This window comes from Haliotis cracherodii, unplaced genomic scaffold (genome assembly GCF_022045235.1).
Source record: "Haliotis cracherodii isolate W230 unplaced genomic scaffold, xgHalCrac1.p SCAF_7, whole genome shotgun sequence".
Lineage (NCBI taxonomy): Eukaryota > Metazoa > Mollusca > Gastropoda > Lepetellida > Haliotidae > Haliotis > Haliotis cracherodii.
The window spans coordinates 46146421-46165336 of NW_027266330.1; the positions used below are offsets into that span (position 1 = coordinate 46146421).

At 41.3% G+C, this 18916-nt stretch overlaps 1 protein-coding gene across 1 annotated transcript in view; it reads right to left on the bottom strand.

The window, feature by feature from the left end:
* LOC139447721 (uncharacterized) overlaps positions 1 to 18916 on the bottom strand; it is an 87838-nt gene that overhangs the window by 26380 nt on the left and 42542 nt on the right. Inside the window, exons 2-3 of the mRNA XM_071229188.1 lie at positions 11082 to 11230; positions 3163 to 3293 (exon numbers count right to left, since the gene is read on the bottom strand). Of these exons, the coding sequence (XP_071085289.1) occupies positions 3163 to 3293; positions 11082 to 11230 (280 nt within the window). The remainder of the gene's footprint in view (positions 1 to 3162; positions 3294 to 11081; positions 11231 to 18916) is intronic.

An 18916-nucleotide genomic window follows, 5' to 3' on the forward strand; every position in this document is an offset into this window, starting at 1 on the left:
CGAGCACGGCGCATGTTGTAACAGTTAAGACCAAAATAGCCCGTAACAGAATATTCTCTGAGTAATTAAATGATCAACAAATAGCCATTACCCGGCTATCAAGATGTACCTTTGCCTATAAACCAAGAAACAAATTACTGCCACATAAAATTCAGGCGAGAGGAAGGAAGATCTGGGTATTGCTTGAGCCATAAAACAGTTAACGTTCTGTCCACGTTTAATGTGTGCACACTAAACTCGCCTTGAGTTGTGAGTGTTTTGACATACATTGCCTCTGAACAATGATCTCCACGTGTATGTGGTGCCGATGTCCGTTTCAGCGCGTAAAACACGGAATATGTGTCTGCACAAAAGTGGCTTGAATGGTGCGAGTGTTTTGACATTTGGCGTTTCAAAACAACGCGCGTGCACGTGTCAACTTCAGAGCGTGCAGTCCGTGATAATGAAATTGAAGCTTCTCCGGGTGATGTATGAGATGTGTTTGGGGGGAAAGGCACAAAAATGATAATCGTTTCTGTGAGCAAATTCTTTTTGGGGTACCTGGTTTAAGAATTACTATGCAAAAGAATGTGTAACCTTGGGGTTTTCATCTAAAACCTTTTGGGAATTACTTAGACAAAACCTACCACACAGCAAACAAACCTCTCTATATCGAGTATCCAGTGTATTTTGAAACCTCCAGTTTGCACATATTATTTCACTTTGCTATGGTAGATTAATATTGCTTATACATACACGGATCCAGAGGGGGCGGGGGACTCCGGACCCCCTATTTGAAAACCACATGTAGTGTGCAGTAGGCACTGAAATTGACTGGGAGGAGCATTTTGGTATTTTGGACCCCTTCCTCTTAAAAAATGGATCCACCCTTGTTATTTATCATCCAAATCTGGCTCCCACAGGAGATATCTTCTTAAATCATATTCATTTAATGTCAGCTTATCCGGGTAGAATAGGTCTTCAGCAACCCATGCGACTATGCTTGTCGTAAGAGGCTCACTGACTTGGTTGATGCATGTCATCGTATCCAAATTTCGTGGATCTATGCTCATGATGTCAATCATTGGATTGCCTGATCCAGAATCGATTATTAACAGACCGCCGTCATATAGCTGGACTATTGCTGAGTGCGGCGTTAAGCAACAAACAAATAAATATAGCTTATGGTGTGTTTCTGCTGGTATTTTCATATTTAAACTATGGTTAAATATCTTCGATATCTTCTTTTGTTTGGTTTTGAAAGGGAATTTAATAACTTTGATGTTCGCAAAGCCGTCGAAGTGAGCCAACGTTTGGTTTCGTTTATCAAAATTAAGAAACTTCCACGAGTTCTGCGCAACATGTCTTTTCTACATTTTGTAAACATACTATCCTTGGAACTGGTTCAGGTTCAGTTTAATGCCGCTTTGAATACTATTTCAGTTATATCACGGCGTGTCATTTTCATGTGGGATGAAAGCCAAAAGTGATACAGATCTCAGACGTTGACCTCTTTGGTCAAATCAATGAGCACAGATATGGTGCTGACAAAGAATAAAATCACCAGTGAAGATCCGGGTTAGAATCATCTTCCCGAGGCAAGAGAGTCAACTGACTATAAAAGTCCAGTTTCCACTTTTATAGTCAGTTAACTCTCTTGCCTCGGGATGATAGTTAGATAGTATGTCTTCAGGAACCAACGCTTGTCGTAAGAGGCGACTAAAGGGATCGGGTGGTCAAGTTCGCTGACTTGGTTGATTCTTGTCATCGTATCCCAATTGCGTAGATCTATGGTCATGATACCGATCAATGGATTGTCTGGTCCAGTATCTATATTAGGTACATACTGTCGTCATATAGCTGGAATATTGCTGAGTGCGGCGTTAAACAACAAACCAAACCAAACCAAACATAACCAGCCAGGTCACACATTGTTACGATCCACGCAGTCATTGTACGATGACACACAACAAGCCAGGTCACATATTGTAACGATTGCTTGTGTTGTTTAACGCCGCATTCAGCAATATTCCAGCTAGATGACGGCGGTCTGGACTGCGTAGAACGTAACAATGTGTGACTTGTCTGGTTATGTGTAATCGTACCCCGATTGCGTGGATCGTTACAATGTGTGACCTGGCTGGTTGTGTGTAATCGTACCCCGATTGCGTGGATCGTTACAATGTGTGACCTGGCTGGTTGTGTGTAATCGTACCCCGACTACGTGGATCGTTACAATGTGTGACCTGGCTGGTTGTGTGTGATCGTACCCCGACTACGTGGATCGTTACAATGTGTGACCTGGCTGGTTGTGTGTGATCGTACCCCGACTACGTGGATCGTTACAATGTGCGACCTGGCTGGTTGTGTGATCGTACCCCGACTGCGTGGATCGTTACAATGTGTGACCTGGCTGGTTGTGTGTGATCGTACCCCGACTACGTGGATCGTTACAATGTGTGACCTGGCTGGTTGTGTGTGATTGTACCCCGACTACGTGGATCGTAACAATGTGTGACCTGGCTGGTTGTGTGTGATCGTACCCCTACTGCATGGATCGTTACAATGTGTGACCTGGCTGGTTGCGTGTGATCGTACCCCGACTGCATGGATCGTTACAATGTGTGACCTGGCTGGTTGTGTGTGATCGTACCCCGACTACGTGGATCGTTACAATGTGTGACCTGGCTGGTTGTGTGTGATCGTACCCCGACTGCATGGATCGTTACAATGTGTGACCTGGCTGGGTGTGTGTGATCGTACCCCGACTGCGTGGATCGTTACAATGTGTGACTTGTCTGGTTGTGTGTGATCGTACCCCAACTGCACGGATCGTTACAATGTGTGACCTGGCTGGTTGTGTGATCGTACCCCGATTTTCTGGTTTCTCGTGACGAGGAAGGTTGTTTTTTCAGCAGTTGGTGACAAATTATTTGGAGTAATTTGGATTAGTGTGAACTACGTGGGCACTTCTGGAAACGCCCCCCGCGACTCGAGGTATGAAGAGAGAGAGAGGGGGTGGAGCGAGGTGACAGTGGTCAGGTTCCCCTCCAAATCTCACACACTATGAGTAGCATGACGTGTGCAATGTGGGATCCGTTTGAAAATCTCGCGTTATATTTCAGGGACGGGCGTGTCATGAGAAACGATCCATTTTAACGCCACCCGATGAGTTGTACTTACTCTCGCCACTTGTAGCCATCGATATACGCAGTGAGGTAGGACTTCAGTATTCTCAACTCCCGCTTACTTCCCTTTGGCAGCTGCGTCTCGTCAAGCTCGTGGGCCTGTCGCAGAATATCCTCGCAGTTGTCCTGAAAGTTGACAAAATATACTGCTAAAATGTTTCGGTATCTTTGCATTTTTACCTAATGTAGCATAAACCGTGACCTGGTTGCGCTTGTGTAGCATCGTACCCAGAATGAGTTGATGATGGGGGTGATTGTTCCAGTACGGAGGTTAGGTGAGGGTTCGAAACCATATTATGATTTTCAGTATAGTGATAACTGACTTTCACGACGTGTATCGCACTAAGCTGACACGCCATGACATGATTCAAGTAATGTTAAATCGAGCTCATTCGCTCACCATAGCCTAAACCAATACACATACTGAAGCAATGTCAAACTATATTTCCCATTATCTCAAAATCATATTACTCGTGAAGATCCGGGTTAGAATAGGTCTTTAGAAACCTACGCTCGCTGTAAAAGTCGACTATGCTTGTAAGAGGCGACTAACGGGATCGGTCAGGCTTGGCGACTTGGTTGATGCATGTCATTGTATCCCAATAGCGTAGATCGATGCTCATGATGTCAATCACTGGACTGTCCCTTTCAGACTAGATTATTTACAGACCTCCGCATTTAGCTCGAATATTGCTGAGTGCGGCGTCAAACAACAAACAAAATCAAAATCATATTTAGTCATTAGTAAAAAAAATTAGGTGGAATTTTCGACTCATTTATTCTTTTTATGTAAGTTGCATCATTGGATCCTCACAACGACAGTGACGTGAGATGCTCCTGCCGACAAGATGTGATAGGTTAATACACCTGTTGAGAACATAAACTGGATATTTCGAGAATTTTAGGTCACGTGGGATGTAAGTATATCTCGTCCCGTTGACCTCCCTTTCATTTTCTCCAGTAACCCAGATGATTACAAGACATCATACCTAAATACATTAACAGAAAATATTTTTAAGGGTCCCTGTCAAAATAATATAGTCTTTATTTCAAATGTCTTCGCAAATACGTTAAATAAAAGCGACAAAACCAATTTCATAATCATAAGCTCTTTTACGTTCGCACAAGTAATATTCACTTTCCAAAGTCGATTTTATCTTTTACTTGAGAAACACACTGAAGTTATGTTTCTTAGATCTCTTGATAGTTTTCGAAAAGAAACCATTTCGCATTTGAGAGGATCCCCAGATAATTACACAACATCCTGTTTTAAACATCGCTGTTTATCGCAATGTAACGAGATTGTGTCATAACCGCAAATCTCAACGGTACAAAAGTCATTCAGCACGTGCTAATGCGGTTTTTCCCCACTCTTCCCATCTGGTTAATAAGGAGATGTCTCATACCACATACCCTGCAGTTAAAAACATATACACACAAAAACACACAAGTACTATTTGTAAAAAGAAGTGTGAAATCGAACAGATGTTGGTTGTTCTTCATGTAGAACATCGTGTGTTTATTGATATACAGACCACTCAACCTTTGCTTGGGACACTAGGACAACAACTTAAGATCATGTCGACTTTTGTTCATTTTCTATTTGTTTTGTCCAATATTCCAGCTACGTGACGGCGGTCTGTAAATAATCGAGTCTGGACCAGAGAATACAGTGATTGACATCAGGAGCATTGATCTACGCAATTGGGATACGATGACATGCATAAACCCAGTCATAGATCCTAACCACCCGATCCCGATAGTCACCTCTCACGACAAGCATTGGGTTGCTGAAGACCCATTTTAACCCGGATCTTTTATCAAAGCATAACTAGAACATCGCTTCTACCGAAGTTTAATCTACATAGTAGTGTGAGTTTCCGAGCAAGAGAGCCTAGATTCTCCGTCCTGGCAATTTAACGCAATTTCACATATCATTAAAATAGATCTGTTTGAAGTGTCAAGTTTTCGGTATCATCAAAGTTTTGTCTCACCTGGTTAAAAGCGGGATCCATGAAAGAAATACATTCCAATTTCATGCACCAGATAGGTTTACCTTGGAGGTCATACATTGGCACGTCATATGTCTCGTTAAAGAGGGCGCTTATAAAACTCGTCATATTGGATGTGTAAGTACTATACTTGAGATCGGGGGGGGGGGGGGGGGGGGGGGGGGCGGTATATAGCGACGTGCATGTACGTGTGTGTGTGTGTGTGTGTGTGTGTGTGTGTGTGTGTGTGGCTGCTTGTACAAGCCCAGACAGATGCCGATTTATAGTGCTAGCTCATTGAGATACCATGCCGCATTTCAACATGAATAGCCCACTCAGACACAGTATACTGACTCCGAGACGACCAGTCCTTGTTTTAGCCCCTTAATGCCGAGCGCCAGACAGGGTTACAACAAGTACCATCTTTTAACGTCTTTTGGTATGACGCGGCCGGGGATCAAACCCCAGACCTTCCGCTCTCTGGGCGGACGCTCTACCACAAGACTACGGAGGCGGTCTGTTCTTGAAGACACATGATGGAAATCATATATTACTAACAAAAACCACAGTGTAACAACCTATTGTTACGTTTCCCTTCGTTACTGGTTGCCTTGTATAAGGACACAGAGTTAATACATTCCCACAGAAGCAGTGGGTGATTCCAAATCCCCAAGACTCAGATAACCGTATGTTCTGATTGCAAATATCATCCTGGATATGATCTCTAACCTTTAAGAACATTCAGCATAAATCGGTTGATGCCAAAAGAGCCTTCGGGTCGAGATACAGTCAACACTGAATATGACTCCATGGAAACTTCAAAGAAAGTTTGTCCTATCTAAAATATGCTTTAAACGTTAAGTTCAAATTCTTATTGATTAGAAATGACTACGTTATGGTCAATAATCGCTACGTCCGGTCTCGGGGGTACATGTAGCGGAAATAGCTGAGAACGGTTTGGCACACTGGCCCCGTGAGACCCGTTTTAAGAAAAAAAACACTGATTCCGACCTTGACCTCTTTGATCTTAGTTTCTTCAGTTAATTAGAAACTAATTACACCCTCGACTTAACACGGGATCCATCAAACGCAATTTAACACGTGTTGGCCCTCGTTCACGATTAATAGCCGAAGTTTAGGAAACAACCATCACCTGACACGAAAACATTTCATTCCGAATCGTTTCAACTTTTACATGCAGCTCTATGTCCACCTGGAATTTGTTTTCCGTCAATCAAAAGATACAGCCATTGCCCACTTGTCATGCGCAATCACGTGTAACAGGCTAATTGACCAATCAAATACCTCGAGGCTTATCGTGCACCGTTTAGGAGAAGGTAAGTAGGCTATTTGGGGTTGATGCTGTACTAAGTGCCTCTGTTTGGGTCATGTTTCTTGATCCTTGGCACCGGTGGGTCGGAGGGAGCCGGAACTCGCTGGAGTTCAAGACTTTCAGACAAAATATAACTATGGAAATGGTATCAGTATGATAAGAGAGTTTGTCGAAAACCGGTTTTAGTTATGAATTTCATTCATGTTGGGCTGGGGAGTAGCGTGGGAGGTTGTCACATTGACGTGTCTAATGTGTCTTGGTGTTGGAAGGAGGTTTGATTATCTTGAGCACTGACATACACAGCTATACTCTGTGTCGAACGTAACTATGGTCATGTTCTTAACTAGCATATTCCAACACAAACATCTCTCCTTTTCCTTGAAGGTTTTAATAGTGTTCAGTGTTTGAATTGGTCTTATTAAAACGAAAGTTGAAGCAAATCACATAAAAATGCATCATAAATATGCGTATGCTTCCAACACCCTGTAGTCCCTGGCTACTGGACATGTTCATCGTTTAGTCGTGGTCTAAATCCGAAAACAAGATCCGGGGTAGAATAGGTCTTCAGCAGCCCATGCTTGTCGTAAGAGGCGACTATGCTTGTCGTAAGAGGCGACTAACGGAATCGGATGGTCAGGCTCGCTGACTTGGTTGCGCGATTATTTACAGCCGTCATATTGATGTGTGCGGCGTTAAACAACAAACAAACAATTCTACGGTATTTATTCGTGTTTGTCAACACCAGATTTGGTGAAATGTCTGTCTGTCTGCATCCCCATTAGAGCAGGACCAAGAACATGGGAAAATTTAGGTTACAGGTATGGCTTCTTTTTTAAGCTAACGACTTTTTTTGCCGACACATTTGAAAGATTGATCATATTTGTAAACGATATCGTCTATGTCAATCAGTAATCATTAGTAATTTTCTGCAATCAACAGTTACTGTTGCATTTTTAATTTTCAATCACATTAAACTGGTTGAAGCATTCACAATTTCCAGGCATACGTATGTCATAAGCTACCGAGAGAGTTATTGATGCGTCAAACGTGCGCATCAAACACTCTCACGTATCGGATTAACCCGGTGGTTCAAGTGTTTGTCCGTCCCGACTCCCACGGTAATGTTGCTACAATAGTGCCAAAAGTGACATAAAATATGACACCAACTGACGTTTGTCTATCTTACAATTTATATGTATATAACATATCCACTGAACACATTCACTTAAGTTCCTTCGTCCCGTGCTCATCGAAACACTCGACTAAACTTGGGATCGGTTATCACATTGGCTATCTCAGTAAGATCAGATCTTAGTTCTTGTTTCCGCTAAACAAAGATCTGAGGACATCCCATAATATGTCACGTCAGAGCAACCTTTCATCCGACCGATCAGAGCGTCTCTAACCAGACCGGGAAAGTGACAGTGACGGAATGATATTTTTCCCATCATTTTTCGCATCTATTGGATACATATTTAAAGCGGAAGAGACTTTCCATAAACCGTGGGAAGCACTGCCATACAATCTCGGCCATCTTTTTGACGTGCCAGAATGGTCATTTGTTCTGTTTTCAAATTTTAAATCGATATTTTTCAAAGCGTAAGTAGGGATGGTGATGATGTTGGATTTAATGAGCCGTTCCGGAGGACCCGATTTCTTACTCGGGAAATGGAAGTCCATTCGTGACCAAGTCGTGTTATTCCGGAACAAGCCGAATAGCGGCTCGTGCACCTTTTAGTGGCCATTTTTGCGACCGGGTCCCGTCTAAGCGCAAACGGGCAATATATATTTCAGACGCAATTTAAAGCACATCGGGACATGCGGAATTATACAGTATGAATGAACACATTTAACTGTGTCTTGGGTATTTTTTTAGATGCAAGATATATGTAAAATCAAAAGTTATTCCTGAGGGATTCTTTGACGAACCTGAATGGTTTGTCGTATTTTCGCACATAACATTCATCGATAAGGGGACGAGTCTTCTTGCAGGTTACGCAAAGGAGCGAGTGGTGACGAATGAATGGAAGTTGCCTATTTGAAACTATAGCGCCGTATAGGTCGAGAAAGCTGCTTTCTGATTGGCGAATGTCGACTTCTTCATGGGATGTCCTTGTACATCCGGAATTGGATCAGACAAAGCAGTGATCGATGACATGATCACAGATCAATGCTGCCGGTGCGAAAACATCAATCACCAGGGGCGAAGAGCTTCGTCTCCCTGGGAGGCCATCCAAGAAGTACAAAAAACACCATTTTGGTCACTCGATACCCAGTTTAATCACCCTGACGACAAGAAATGAAAAATGGGAGCCAATTAGCCCCGGAATCCAAAGAATGAACCAAATCAGGACCATACATCAACGTTTAGTAGCGCACTACATAACCTTATATCAGGTGGTAAGCAAAAGGCGGGTCTTATACAGTTAATTAATCGCTACATTGCCCAGTACTTGTTCAGTACTTAGAGCGCCAAGCATACCATCAGTGCACTGTCGGCACCCAATAAACCATTTTTATTATCGCTATATATCAGGGCTATAAAATATAAAAAAATCTATATTAATCATTATGAAACGTTTTGAAGAATCAATTGTACCTACTTTTCATTTTAAGTATTGCAAACTAAGCATGGCAATGAGGATGCTGCTACAAATGACTCTCAACTCTCTCTGTAAATGATCAAATCTGGACCAGATAATGCAGTGATTGACATCATGAGCATCGATATACTGGGATACGAGGACATGAGTATATATAATCATTATTTATTATGTATAAATGACGTCCGAAACATCAAGGCCTAATTGGACCGCAAGCTATATACTTATGTCAGTTTCCGAGTAAGAGGACCTACATTTTCTTTCGTGGCAATGTTACGCAATTTCAGTATCAAGTAAATAGATCTGTTTGAAGTTTGAAGTTGTAACGAGTTTCCCGTATCATGGCAGTTTACATCAACATGCCTACCCAGAATTTGCATTTTCACACTACCCAACACAACCTGTCCGAACCATCTCTACACGAGGATGTATCTGAGTATTTACCGATGTTAACACACCATTTCTCATCCTCAGACCACTTGTCACTATTTAGGGTTCAAGCATTCCACAGTCACCATCGAGAAGACCGTACCAAATTTTTGGCATTTCTGCGGAGGTGTTGGGCTCCTAGTAGGCCTCATTTGTTGTGTATGGGCCGGTGTACTAGCCGGCTACATCACTTACCGAGATATCAAGGTCAAATGATGCTTACGGGAAAAGCTAACATCTGCTATGGTTTCTGACTAAGCACTTGTGCATCCTCCAGTGTAATCAGTCTCGTGTTTTAGATATTGAGTCAGATGTACTAGATAGCGAAGGACCATTACGTTATAATATATGGTGAGTTGGTTCCCCGAACAGTCCGAAAATATATCCAGTCGTTGCTTCTCGGCAGGACAGACGCATTACAGAACGATTGAATGTTTTTTATCATTTTTATTTTATTTTTGCGAAGGAAAAGGAATTTTGATAAAGCTCCTATCGGATATTGATTCAGCTATGTCCGGTATGTTGAAAGATGGCACAGATCTGAATTCCGAGGAATAGGGAAAACCGGCATGATTAACTGATACAGGTTTGCGTACTTGCGGATTGAAGGGAGATTGTGAAGTTACGTGCATGGCAAGACTTTGCATAAATCGATGTTATTACAATAGTGTTATTAAGTAAACAACAGATAATTGATTAAGAATGTTGAAGGCAATACACGCTAGCTATTTTTGTTAAAATTCACTAACATTGACACCAACACTGCAAAAAAAACTTGATAAGTTAAACTGTCAAAACTTGTTGAGTAATTATGAACGTAGATCTCGCAAAAGACTCCTGAACAAACATTCGTGCCAACTGAAAACTGACACAATCGTAAGGGCCCGACCATTTAACACTGTGTGAGGAGGTGTGTGCGTGTGTGTGTGTGTGTGTGGGGGGGGGGGGGGGGGGGGGGGGGGTAGAATATTTTATATACGTACAATATTTTTGTCTTAAAGGAGGATCCAGTCTGTTTACGAGAGGACCCATAGCCCATTTTTATCTAGGACATCCTAAATAACTATTTCTTGCAGATACCACTTTCCGTACTAGAGGGCATAAGAGAAGACTCTTGAAATAAGAAGATCGGCTTTGTCAAGTTCGGATTAGAACAGGTCTTCAGTAACCCATGCTTGTCGTAAGAGGCGACTAACGGGATCTGGTGGTTAGGCTTGCTGACTTGGTTGATGCATGTTGGTTGGTTGGTTTGTTGTTTAACCCCGCATTGAGCAATATTCCTGAAGACCTATTCTACCCCGGATCTTCACGGGTCTGGTTGATGCATGTCATTGTATCCCAACTGTATCACAATTGCATGGATTGATGCTCATGATGTCAATCACTGGATAGTCATTGACAAGATTCGTGGAACAGAACCTAGTTTCTTCGTCCCCAAACCGAGCGGAATGCAATTATGGAATTTTTCTTGTAAAACTTCTTCCCGCATCGCAATGGTCTCATTGCATATTCTCACCAACGGGTCGTCACAAAACACTGGCAAACAAGTAGCACCTACCTTTCTCCGTTTGAAGGATTCTAATGTAAAGGACTCCAGGACATCATCGTAACCATGGTAACCAGAGAATGTGGCGTATTCTGGGTATTCTTGCCATCTCTGGTCATACACAGCCTGCTGCAGACGCTGGAGAGTGACGGTCGGGTGCACTGAAAAGTGAAACGAAATAAATCTGGTGAAGATTACGTATTTATTCTTATCACGTCCTAATCCACATAATGATCGGACCTGTGAAGACTCGGGTAAAGAATAGGACTTCATGATCAGCAACCCATGCTTGCCGTAACAGGCGACTATGTTTGTCGTAAGAGGCGACTAACGGGATCGGGTGGTCAGGCTCGCTGACTGGATTTATACATGTCATCGTATCTCAATTGCCTAGATCGATGCTCCTGATATCAATCACTGGATTGTCTGCTCCCGACTCGATTATTTACAGACGTCGTCATATAGCTGGAATATTGCTGAGGGCAGCGTTAAGCATCAAACAAACTAACAAAACAAAATGATCGAAGATAAACTAAAAACTGTACTGACTATTCTTAATTGAAATATCAAGGGGTTTCTATCTAAATCCTATTGTATAAAAGGGTATATTCAACCTCAACGACTCCTCGCAACATCGGTATGCATGATTAGCTATAATCTGTGTAATAGAACTCTAAACCATTCCATTTCAATTATTAATCCAGAAGGTAAAGGACAAAATAGACCCACAACCCCTAGCCAACAATAGAGAGCCGGTCGGTCAGGTTTTGTTAGTTGGCTGATTGGTTGTCCTCAGGCCCAGAAGGCGAGGATCAATGGTTTAACGCGGTTAGCTACCACCATGACACACCTGGAATATTGCCGACTGTGGCGTTAAACAAGAAACAACTGGTTCTTTTAAAGTTTTGGGTACATGGTTGTTAACATGTATGGTAGTCTAAACATTGAACGCACGTGTGATTTGCTAGTCTTTAATTCCAAAAACAAACAAATAGTTTTCACCCAGGAGCGAAACAAACTAGATCCGGAGAAACAGTCTTTCAAATAAACATTTTAAGTGATGTTCTTTCACAGATTCTTCAAGCAGCAAGAACTGAAGTTAAGTGAACAATCTCCCACAACAGTTTTTTAAATAAACATTTTCAGTGATGTTCTTTCACAGATTCTTCAAGCAGCAAGAACTGAAGTTAAGTGAACATCCCCCCTAACGAGCGCCCCGGTCGTAATTATCTCAACCAATTCAGACCCAGAGCAGTGCAATGTCACTGACTGCTTCCTTCTCTATAACATAACACGGATCAAATCTATGCACAAAATCAAGTTAGTCTCACATTCAGGGTCAAACGACAAATCATTCCCTGACAAGATCTCTTTAAAATGACCTCTAGAGCTGCATCAAATCCAGCCTGGTTCCCTGGGTATGCTGCGCTATCGTGCCTTATTTACAAGCTCTAAACATTATGTTGATAAAAATAACGGTGTCTGGAGCTCTTATAATACCCGATGGCACCAGCCATTTTAAAACACAAAAGTGATTAATAACTGTTATGTCATATTACTCATATAAAAGCTTTTGGCATCAGGTTGTTTGAATCTATATCTTTTTTATTCATGGTTACGGAAGTTTGTTGATTTTGAAAGCTGATATTTATCAGATGAATCGTTCTTGCTACTGTTTCGTTTCCACTGACACTTTTGTTTACGTAAATACGTCAGTTCAAAGACGAGTTCAAGCTAATTCAGTGTGATAATCGCAAAAGAAAGATTTGTTCATGTGGCATAATTTTAGCATGCAAACAAACCTAATTCTAGACGGTTTCAGCACGTTCATCGAACGTTTGGTACAGGACAAAACATGTCTTCATAACGTCATCATCGACGCTACTTGCTGAATCTGATTACAAGCCAGAAAATAACATTAAGTTCTCCAATAAAAGTCTGTGGATGTAATTTAACAAATTTAACGGGCTCAAACACCATGTTCGTGTCTTGACAGTTTGCCAAGGGTGTTATGAGACCCTATCTGGTGTCTGTATGATGAATGCGCAGTGCAACAGTAGAACCTGTTTAAGTCATGCTGGGTGGTCCTTTGTAAAGTGGGATAGATAGCCTTGCAGGCAGATACACTTCATCTGTGTTGGTCGGCAAGCCGACTTTTTAAATAAGAGCCAGGATTTTCAAGGTCATGTTTATGAACACAAAGTAAATCACTTTATCTATTCATATACCAAGCAGTGGAACTAACAAAAGAAAATATTCAGAGATGGATTCCTGGAAATCACTTTTCGTATAGAAACTCATATTACTACTCGTATATCCTTTCATAGATCTAGTCATGAAGCATCCCTAGTTTTATTACCCACCGACTTATTATGGCTAGTTGGTAATCGTTACGCCAATGTATTCGTTGTATTCAAACTAATCACAGACAGATCACTATACAGGCTGTACCCATATCAATTCAAATAACTGTTCATAGAACAACATGTATCGTAGAACTGTCCAGAGAATTCCTTGTAGAGTTCAGGCAAAAGAACGTATACACTCATTTTGGACAAATCGAATTTGCAATTTTCAAGTCTATGCTATATTTTGCCCGCCAACCTGGAGTCTAAATGAAACGATTCATACAAACGCAGCACTCATACCAGTCGCTGCTATGGGCGAGCATAAATGTAGACATGCATGTGCATACTGCTCTGCCAATAACGCATAGTGCGCGTAAAGGTCACATTTGCTACTTAGTTAACCACTGAAACTTCTACAGTCGTCAAAATGTAAAAATATAGGTTCCCTCAATGCTTTGAGACAAGCTCTAAGCTTAATGACATACAAACTATTTTTGAACTGTCTGTTATAAAACAAAATAGCCCTTAAAGTTGGATCGATTACATGTACAAATAGATCACTGTGTCACCACCCATACTTGTATTTCATATAATAGAGTACGCTAACAACGTATGTTATGTTTTGGGGAACATGGTCTTCCATAGAATACAACCTTCAGCGATACATTTTTCATCTGATCCATTGACAAACTTGTCATATTTGAACTGTCGGATTGTTTTCCTTGACCTTTGACAATATCATGACCTTGAAACCCTAGGGGTCATGGATGACCTTTAATTGATTGTTTCAAGTTTCAAAGTTTGAAAACAAGAAGAGCTTATTTGATATGTTTGTAAATAAATCCGAGGTTCCATATCAAGTTCAGCCCCTTGGGGAACGTGTTTTGACGTGTTGCCTTTCGCCCTCTCAGCCCCCGGGAATACGCACTTTGCTGTGGCCTGGGAAACACATTCGAAGCTGAGAAGCCTGTATCAGAATAGAAGGAGATTTCTGTTATACCCGTTGTTGAGTACATGTTGCGAGTTTTTGAATGGTAAACTAATCTCCTTTTGAAAATGTACAAGGATAATATTTCCAATTTATTTACTTTGTCTCAACATACTTTTCTTTTGATTTGATTTTTTTTATTCTTTGTATTATTATTTTGTTTTGTTTAGTTTGTTGTCAGATTTTGGTTGGGAGGTGGGGATTAGTTTTCTAGTTTTGGCTTGTTTCGGGGGGGGGGGGGGGGGGGGGCGGGTTTCTGTGGATTTTGTTGGTTTTGTTTTGGTTTTTGGTTTTGGTTTTTTGTTTGTTTGTTTTTGTTGTTGTTTGTTTGTGTTTTGTTTGTGGTTTTTTTTTTTGGGGGGGGGGGGGGGGGGGGTGCTGGGGGAAGAGGGGACAGTTTCCTTGTATTTCTTTCATATTGTTCATTATTTGTCCTTGGATTAGGATGCAGAGATCAGGTGCTGCTTCATAAGCGTGTTGAAACAATTGGATGTGTTTGTTGTTTAACGACCCACTCAGCTATATTCCAGGTATAAGTATCGAGTCTGGACAAGAAAAGTATTTGGACGTGAGCATGGTGACCATACGTCATGCTTGTTCAACCGCTTGGCTGAAGCTCTATGTCTACTGATATTGGAATAAGTTTGGAAAGTTAGATCTCATTTGAATAGCGTTTTACAATCGAGCTTACTGTAGTTCCCCAAAGCTAATAAAGTACCAAATGATTGAGTCGTCATCTTTAATCGAACATTACAATCGTGATCCGAATTCCATTTCACATCGATTTTGATCCAACATGTAGCTTTGTAAGTACAATGCCCACTCATTGTTTCACCTAACTGGTAAATGTCTGCGTCAGAGTGAGTGAGTGAGTTGGGTTCAACGCCGGTTTTAACATTATTCTAGTTATATCACGGCGTGTCAGCTTAATGTGGGAGGAAAGCCCAAGTGATGCAGGTCTCAGGCGTTTACCATTTCAGTGATACCCATGGGCACGGGTATGGTGCTGACAAACCTTGAAACATAATCGGGGCGAACTGGGATTCGAACCCACAAGCATAAGTTCCTGGCGTGCCCAAGGGGCGCAACTCTGCACAGCGAATCGCGGGGCCTTAGACGACCGGGCTATATACTTACGTAGGTTATATACATTGTTTCCGTCGTTCATAACTGAGACACTGTTCAAAACAGCGTTTAACTCACTCTTTATCCTAATCTACTATTTCATATCATATATAGTGTCATTTTTCTCTCCTCTGCCAAGTGGTTTGATAACCGAATCGGAACATAAACAGCCACTATGTAACCTTAAACAAGTCATATCAAGCAAAGATAATCACAAACTAAGACGTATTATTTAATATCACACGTGTTTGTTTGTCTTATCCAACAAGTCGTCTTTCATCCACCATGGTCATTTCCTTCCAATGTACTCTATTGTAACGTGACGTCTGTTCAAGATGGCGCCTGTTGATGCGCAGTCCAAAAGAAAACGTTGTAAATAACTCTCCAAAACAGCCGCTTTGAGATAATTTGCGTCCCTCGCCATTCTCTACATGTCCGATAACCTCGCCCACAGCAGGGGTAAGGTTACTGATGAGGGTTCTAAACAGCCGTTTTTGTCAACACAACGTCAATTGCCGCGAGATCGCAAGGCATTATGGGAGTTTTCGGCCAAATCGGATACCGTCAGTCGTCACGTGACACTCGCGGAATTCTTAATGTTGTTTAGAGTCAGGTGAACGTTAGGGCAATAACATATGGAATGTTTAAAACAGCAGCGACCTCACAGGACTGTATGAGTCAATTGTTTTTTCTTGCAACTAATAATGTACACTTGTGGCTGAGGGCATAATGTCTCCCAAAGAAAATGTCACACTCGTGAACATGTATGTGTGAGGCGATGCCAGTAGGAAAGAAAGGTTATGACAGTTTCATCTGCTCTACATGTTCAACCATTGATGATGAAAATCACAACATACTTCACTGTACCAAACACACTCAAGAAAGAAATATACTCTTTGGAAAATTATCCACACAAAATGTAAATGTCCACAGTCATGAAATACATTATTTTACTACATCCTCTCAAATAATGAAGCCATCAATATCAATTGCATTTGTTTCCATGTCTATCATTTCAAACAATAAATACCCTTTGATCTTAATTAACCGATGACATTTTATGTATAATATCAACAAATATGTAATATTGATTCGTTTTTGTGTCTACAGGAGTTTAGGTATGCCTGTGTATATGTATATAAGAATCATAATGTTTTGTCATTTTAAAAAAAAGCATCAGTCCCGTTATGGAATGACTTGTTTCTGCAATAAATATTATCTTATCTCATCTTGTAATTCATAATGCAACTCTACAAGGCAACCGTACTTTTTGAAAGTATCTAAATTCGCACGTTTCTGTCTCTTTATTCATCTGTAATATGACGTCGTGACGTCATGATATATAACAGTCCCAAATGATGATGGTTAAAGTTATCACGAAGCTGTTTGATAACTGTAGCAATTATAAAAGAAAACAAAAGTAGCCTCAATTTCGGGGAAAGTAATATTCGTGTAATTCCGAGCAACACCCCCTCATTCGCACACTTAGCAACACAACACATCCTTCTGACACACACCACATATATATCTCACACACCACATATATATCTCACTCACGCAATACATACAGCAACACATACATATATCACGCCTCACACATATATCACACGTACCACACATATATTTCACTCACGCACAACAAATATTCCACTCAAGCAGTCCACATTTATCTCCCAAGCACCACATATCTCCGTGCACCCACCACCTACCGACATGCGGCCTATTCCAGAAGCATATTCCCCGATTCGACTACCCAAGAACAGATGGGAAAAAATGAAATTATGTTCTGATAAGATAAGGTTATCTGCTTTACATCTCCCACAGCCCGCGTCCAGTGTCGTCGCATGAAGGAAACCACACACAGCCTTATCGCGGCGGAGCGGAATAGCATGACATTAGTGGAGAAATATACCAATAACATCAGACCGGGCGTCCTCATCGGGATCAGTTCTTCTGGCAAGTGATGAAACATCATTGTCAGGGGGCGCGCATGTATAGTCGTGATCATGCTTAATAAACGCAAGGCTTGCGATAAAGAAAGGCCCATGCGAAAACAAAACGCATTTGGTGATCATGTTTAAGAGACGCAAGGCTTGCATGAGTTGTTGATAACGGAAGATCCGTGCGATAGCTAATCACATTTGTGATGTATTGACTATGTTATATGATGGAAAGGATGCGAATTTAAAACAACGAAAGTCATCAGCAAAGCGTGTTTTGACTTGCGATTGGAAAAAAAACTATAAAAAATTCAAATCTACTTGTTAAAGTGTATTTTAGATTAGGTTCTATTGGACTTTCAACTAAGGTTGGTGTATTCGCAGCCATTTCGTCTGTTAAAATGTTACTCGATATGTTTTAGGCAACAGGAAAGGGAACCAAATACGCTTACTACACATGACTTCTTCTAAATACGTATACAGTGGAACCCAGCTTGTCCGAACCCCAGCTATCCGGAAACCTTGCCTACACACACTCTCTGTCAGGAAACGCTGACCCGCAACCAACCACGTCACCAACCCTGATTACCGCATCCACATCGCACGACAAGCATACGGTTCTTGGGACCTGTTCTATCTTAAATCTCCACGGGGATTAATTTGAAAGGCAATATTTTTGTTAAGTCAGTTGCCCGACCTCGCCATATATGTTTTAGTTTTGGGCTGGTTCTATGTTGCACCAACATCCAGACTGTCAGATCCGTTTACTGATTGCAAGAAAAAAGGTCCTCCGTGTGTGTTTTCAATTGTAATGTAATGGGAGAATGTCCTACCAAAAATTGATTAGATCATGAACATGTCCTGAACTATTTGTCTCTAGCAAAATCGCTGATGTCTGAGCAAAAGACCGTCCATACAGCCGTTACGTGGTAAATAGACCAATAGACCACGTAAACATATGTCAATCTTCAAACATGTTTCTGTCTCTGGAAACAAACCGCCAAAACGCAAGGTCTACTACAAGGTGACATCCTACCACCACTTTCTTTTATCCTAACTGAAGTCAGCTGTCAAAGTTATATAAACACATGTAAACACAGAGACGCCAATGTTCCCGACGTAACATCGCGATCCCGTAGTAACTTACGACCCCAGATAACAACATTAGATACACAGGTTCTGTGAAGTGATCAGCCAGAACCCAGTTTACGTTATCCTCCGAGGTATTGACGTTGACGGCCTGACCTTTCACATTATAATGCACTTATCGTAAAATGAAAACAATTCTGATGTTGTTCTCTAACCTATAGATCGAGATTTATATAATGTGATATGGGAATTATTTTCGGTATTGCTACGTAGCTTTATGTATACATCAGGTGTACAAATAACGAGTATATACATGTTTATTATTCTGGGCTGACGTTCATTTAAGTCAAATTCGAC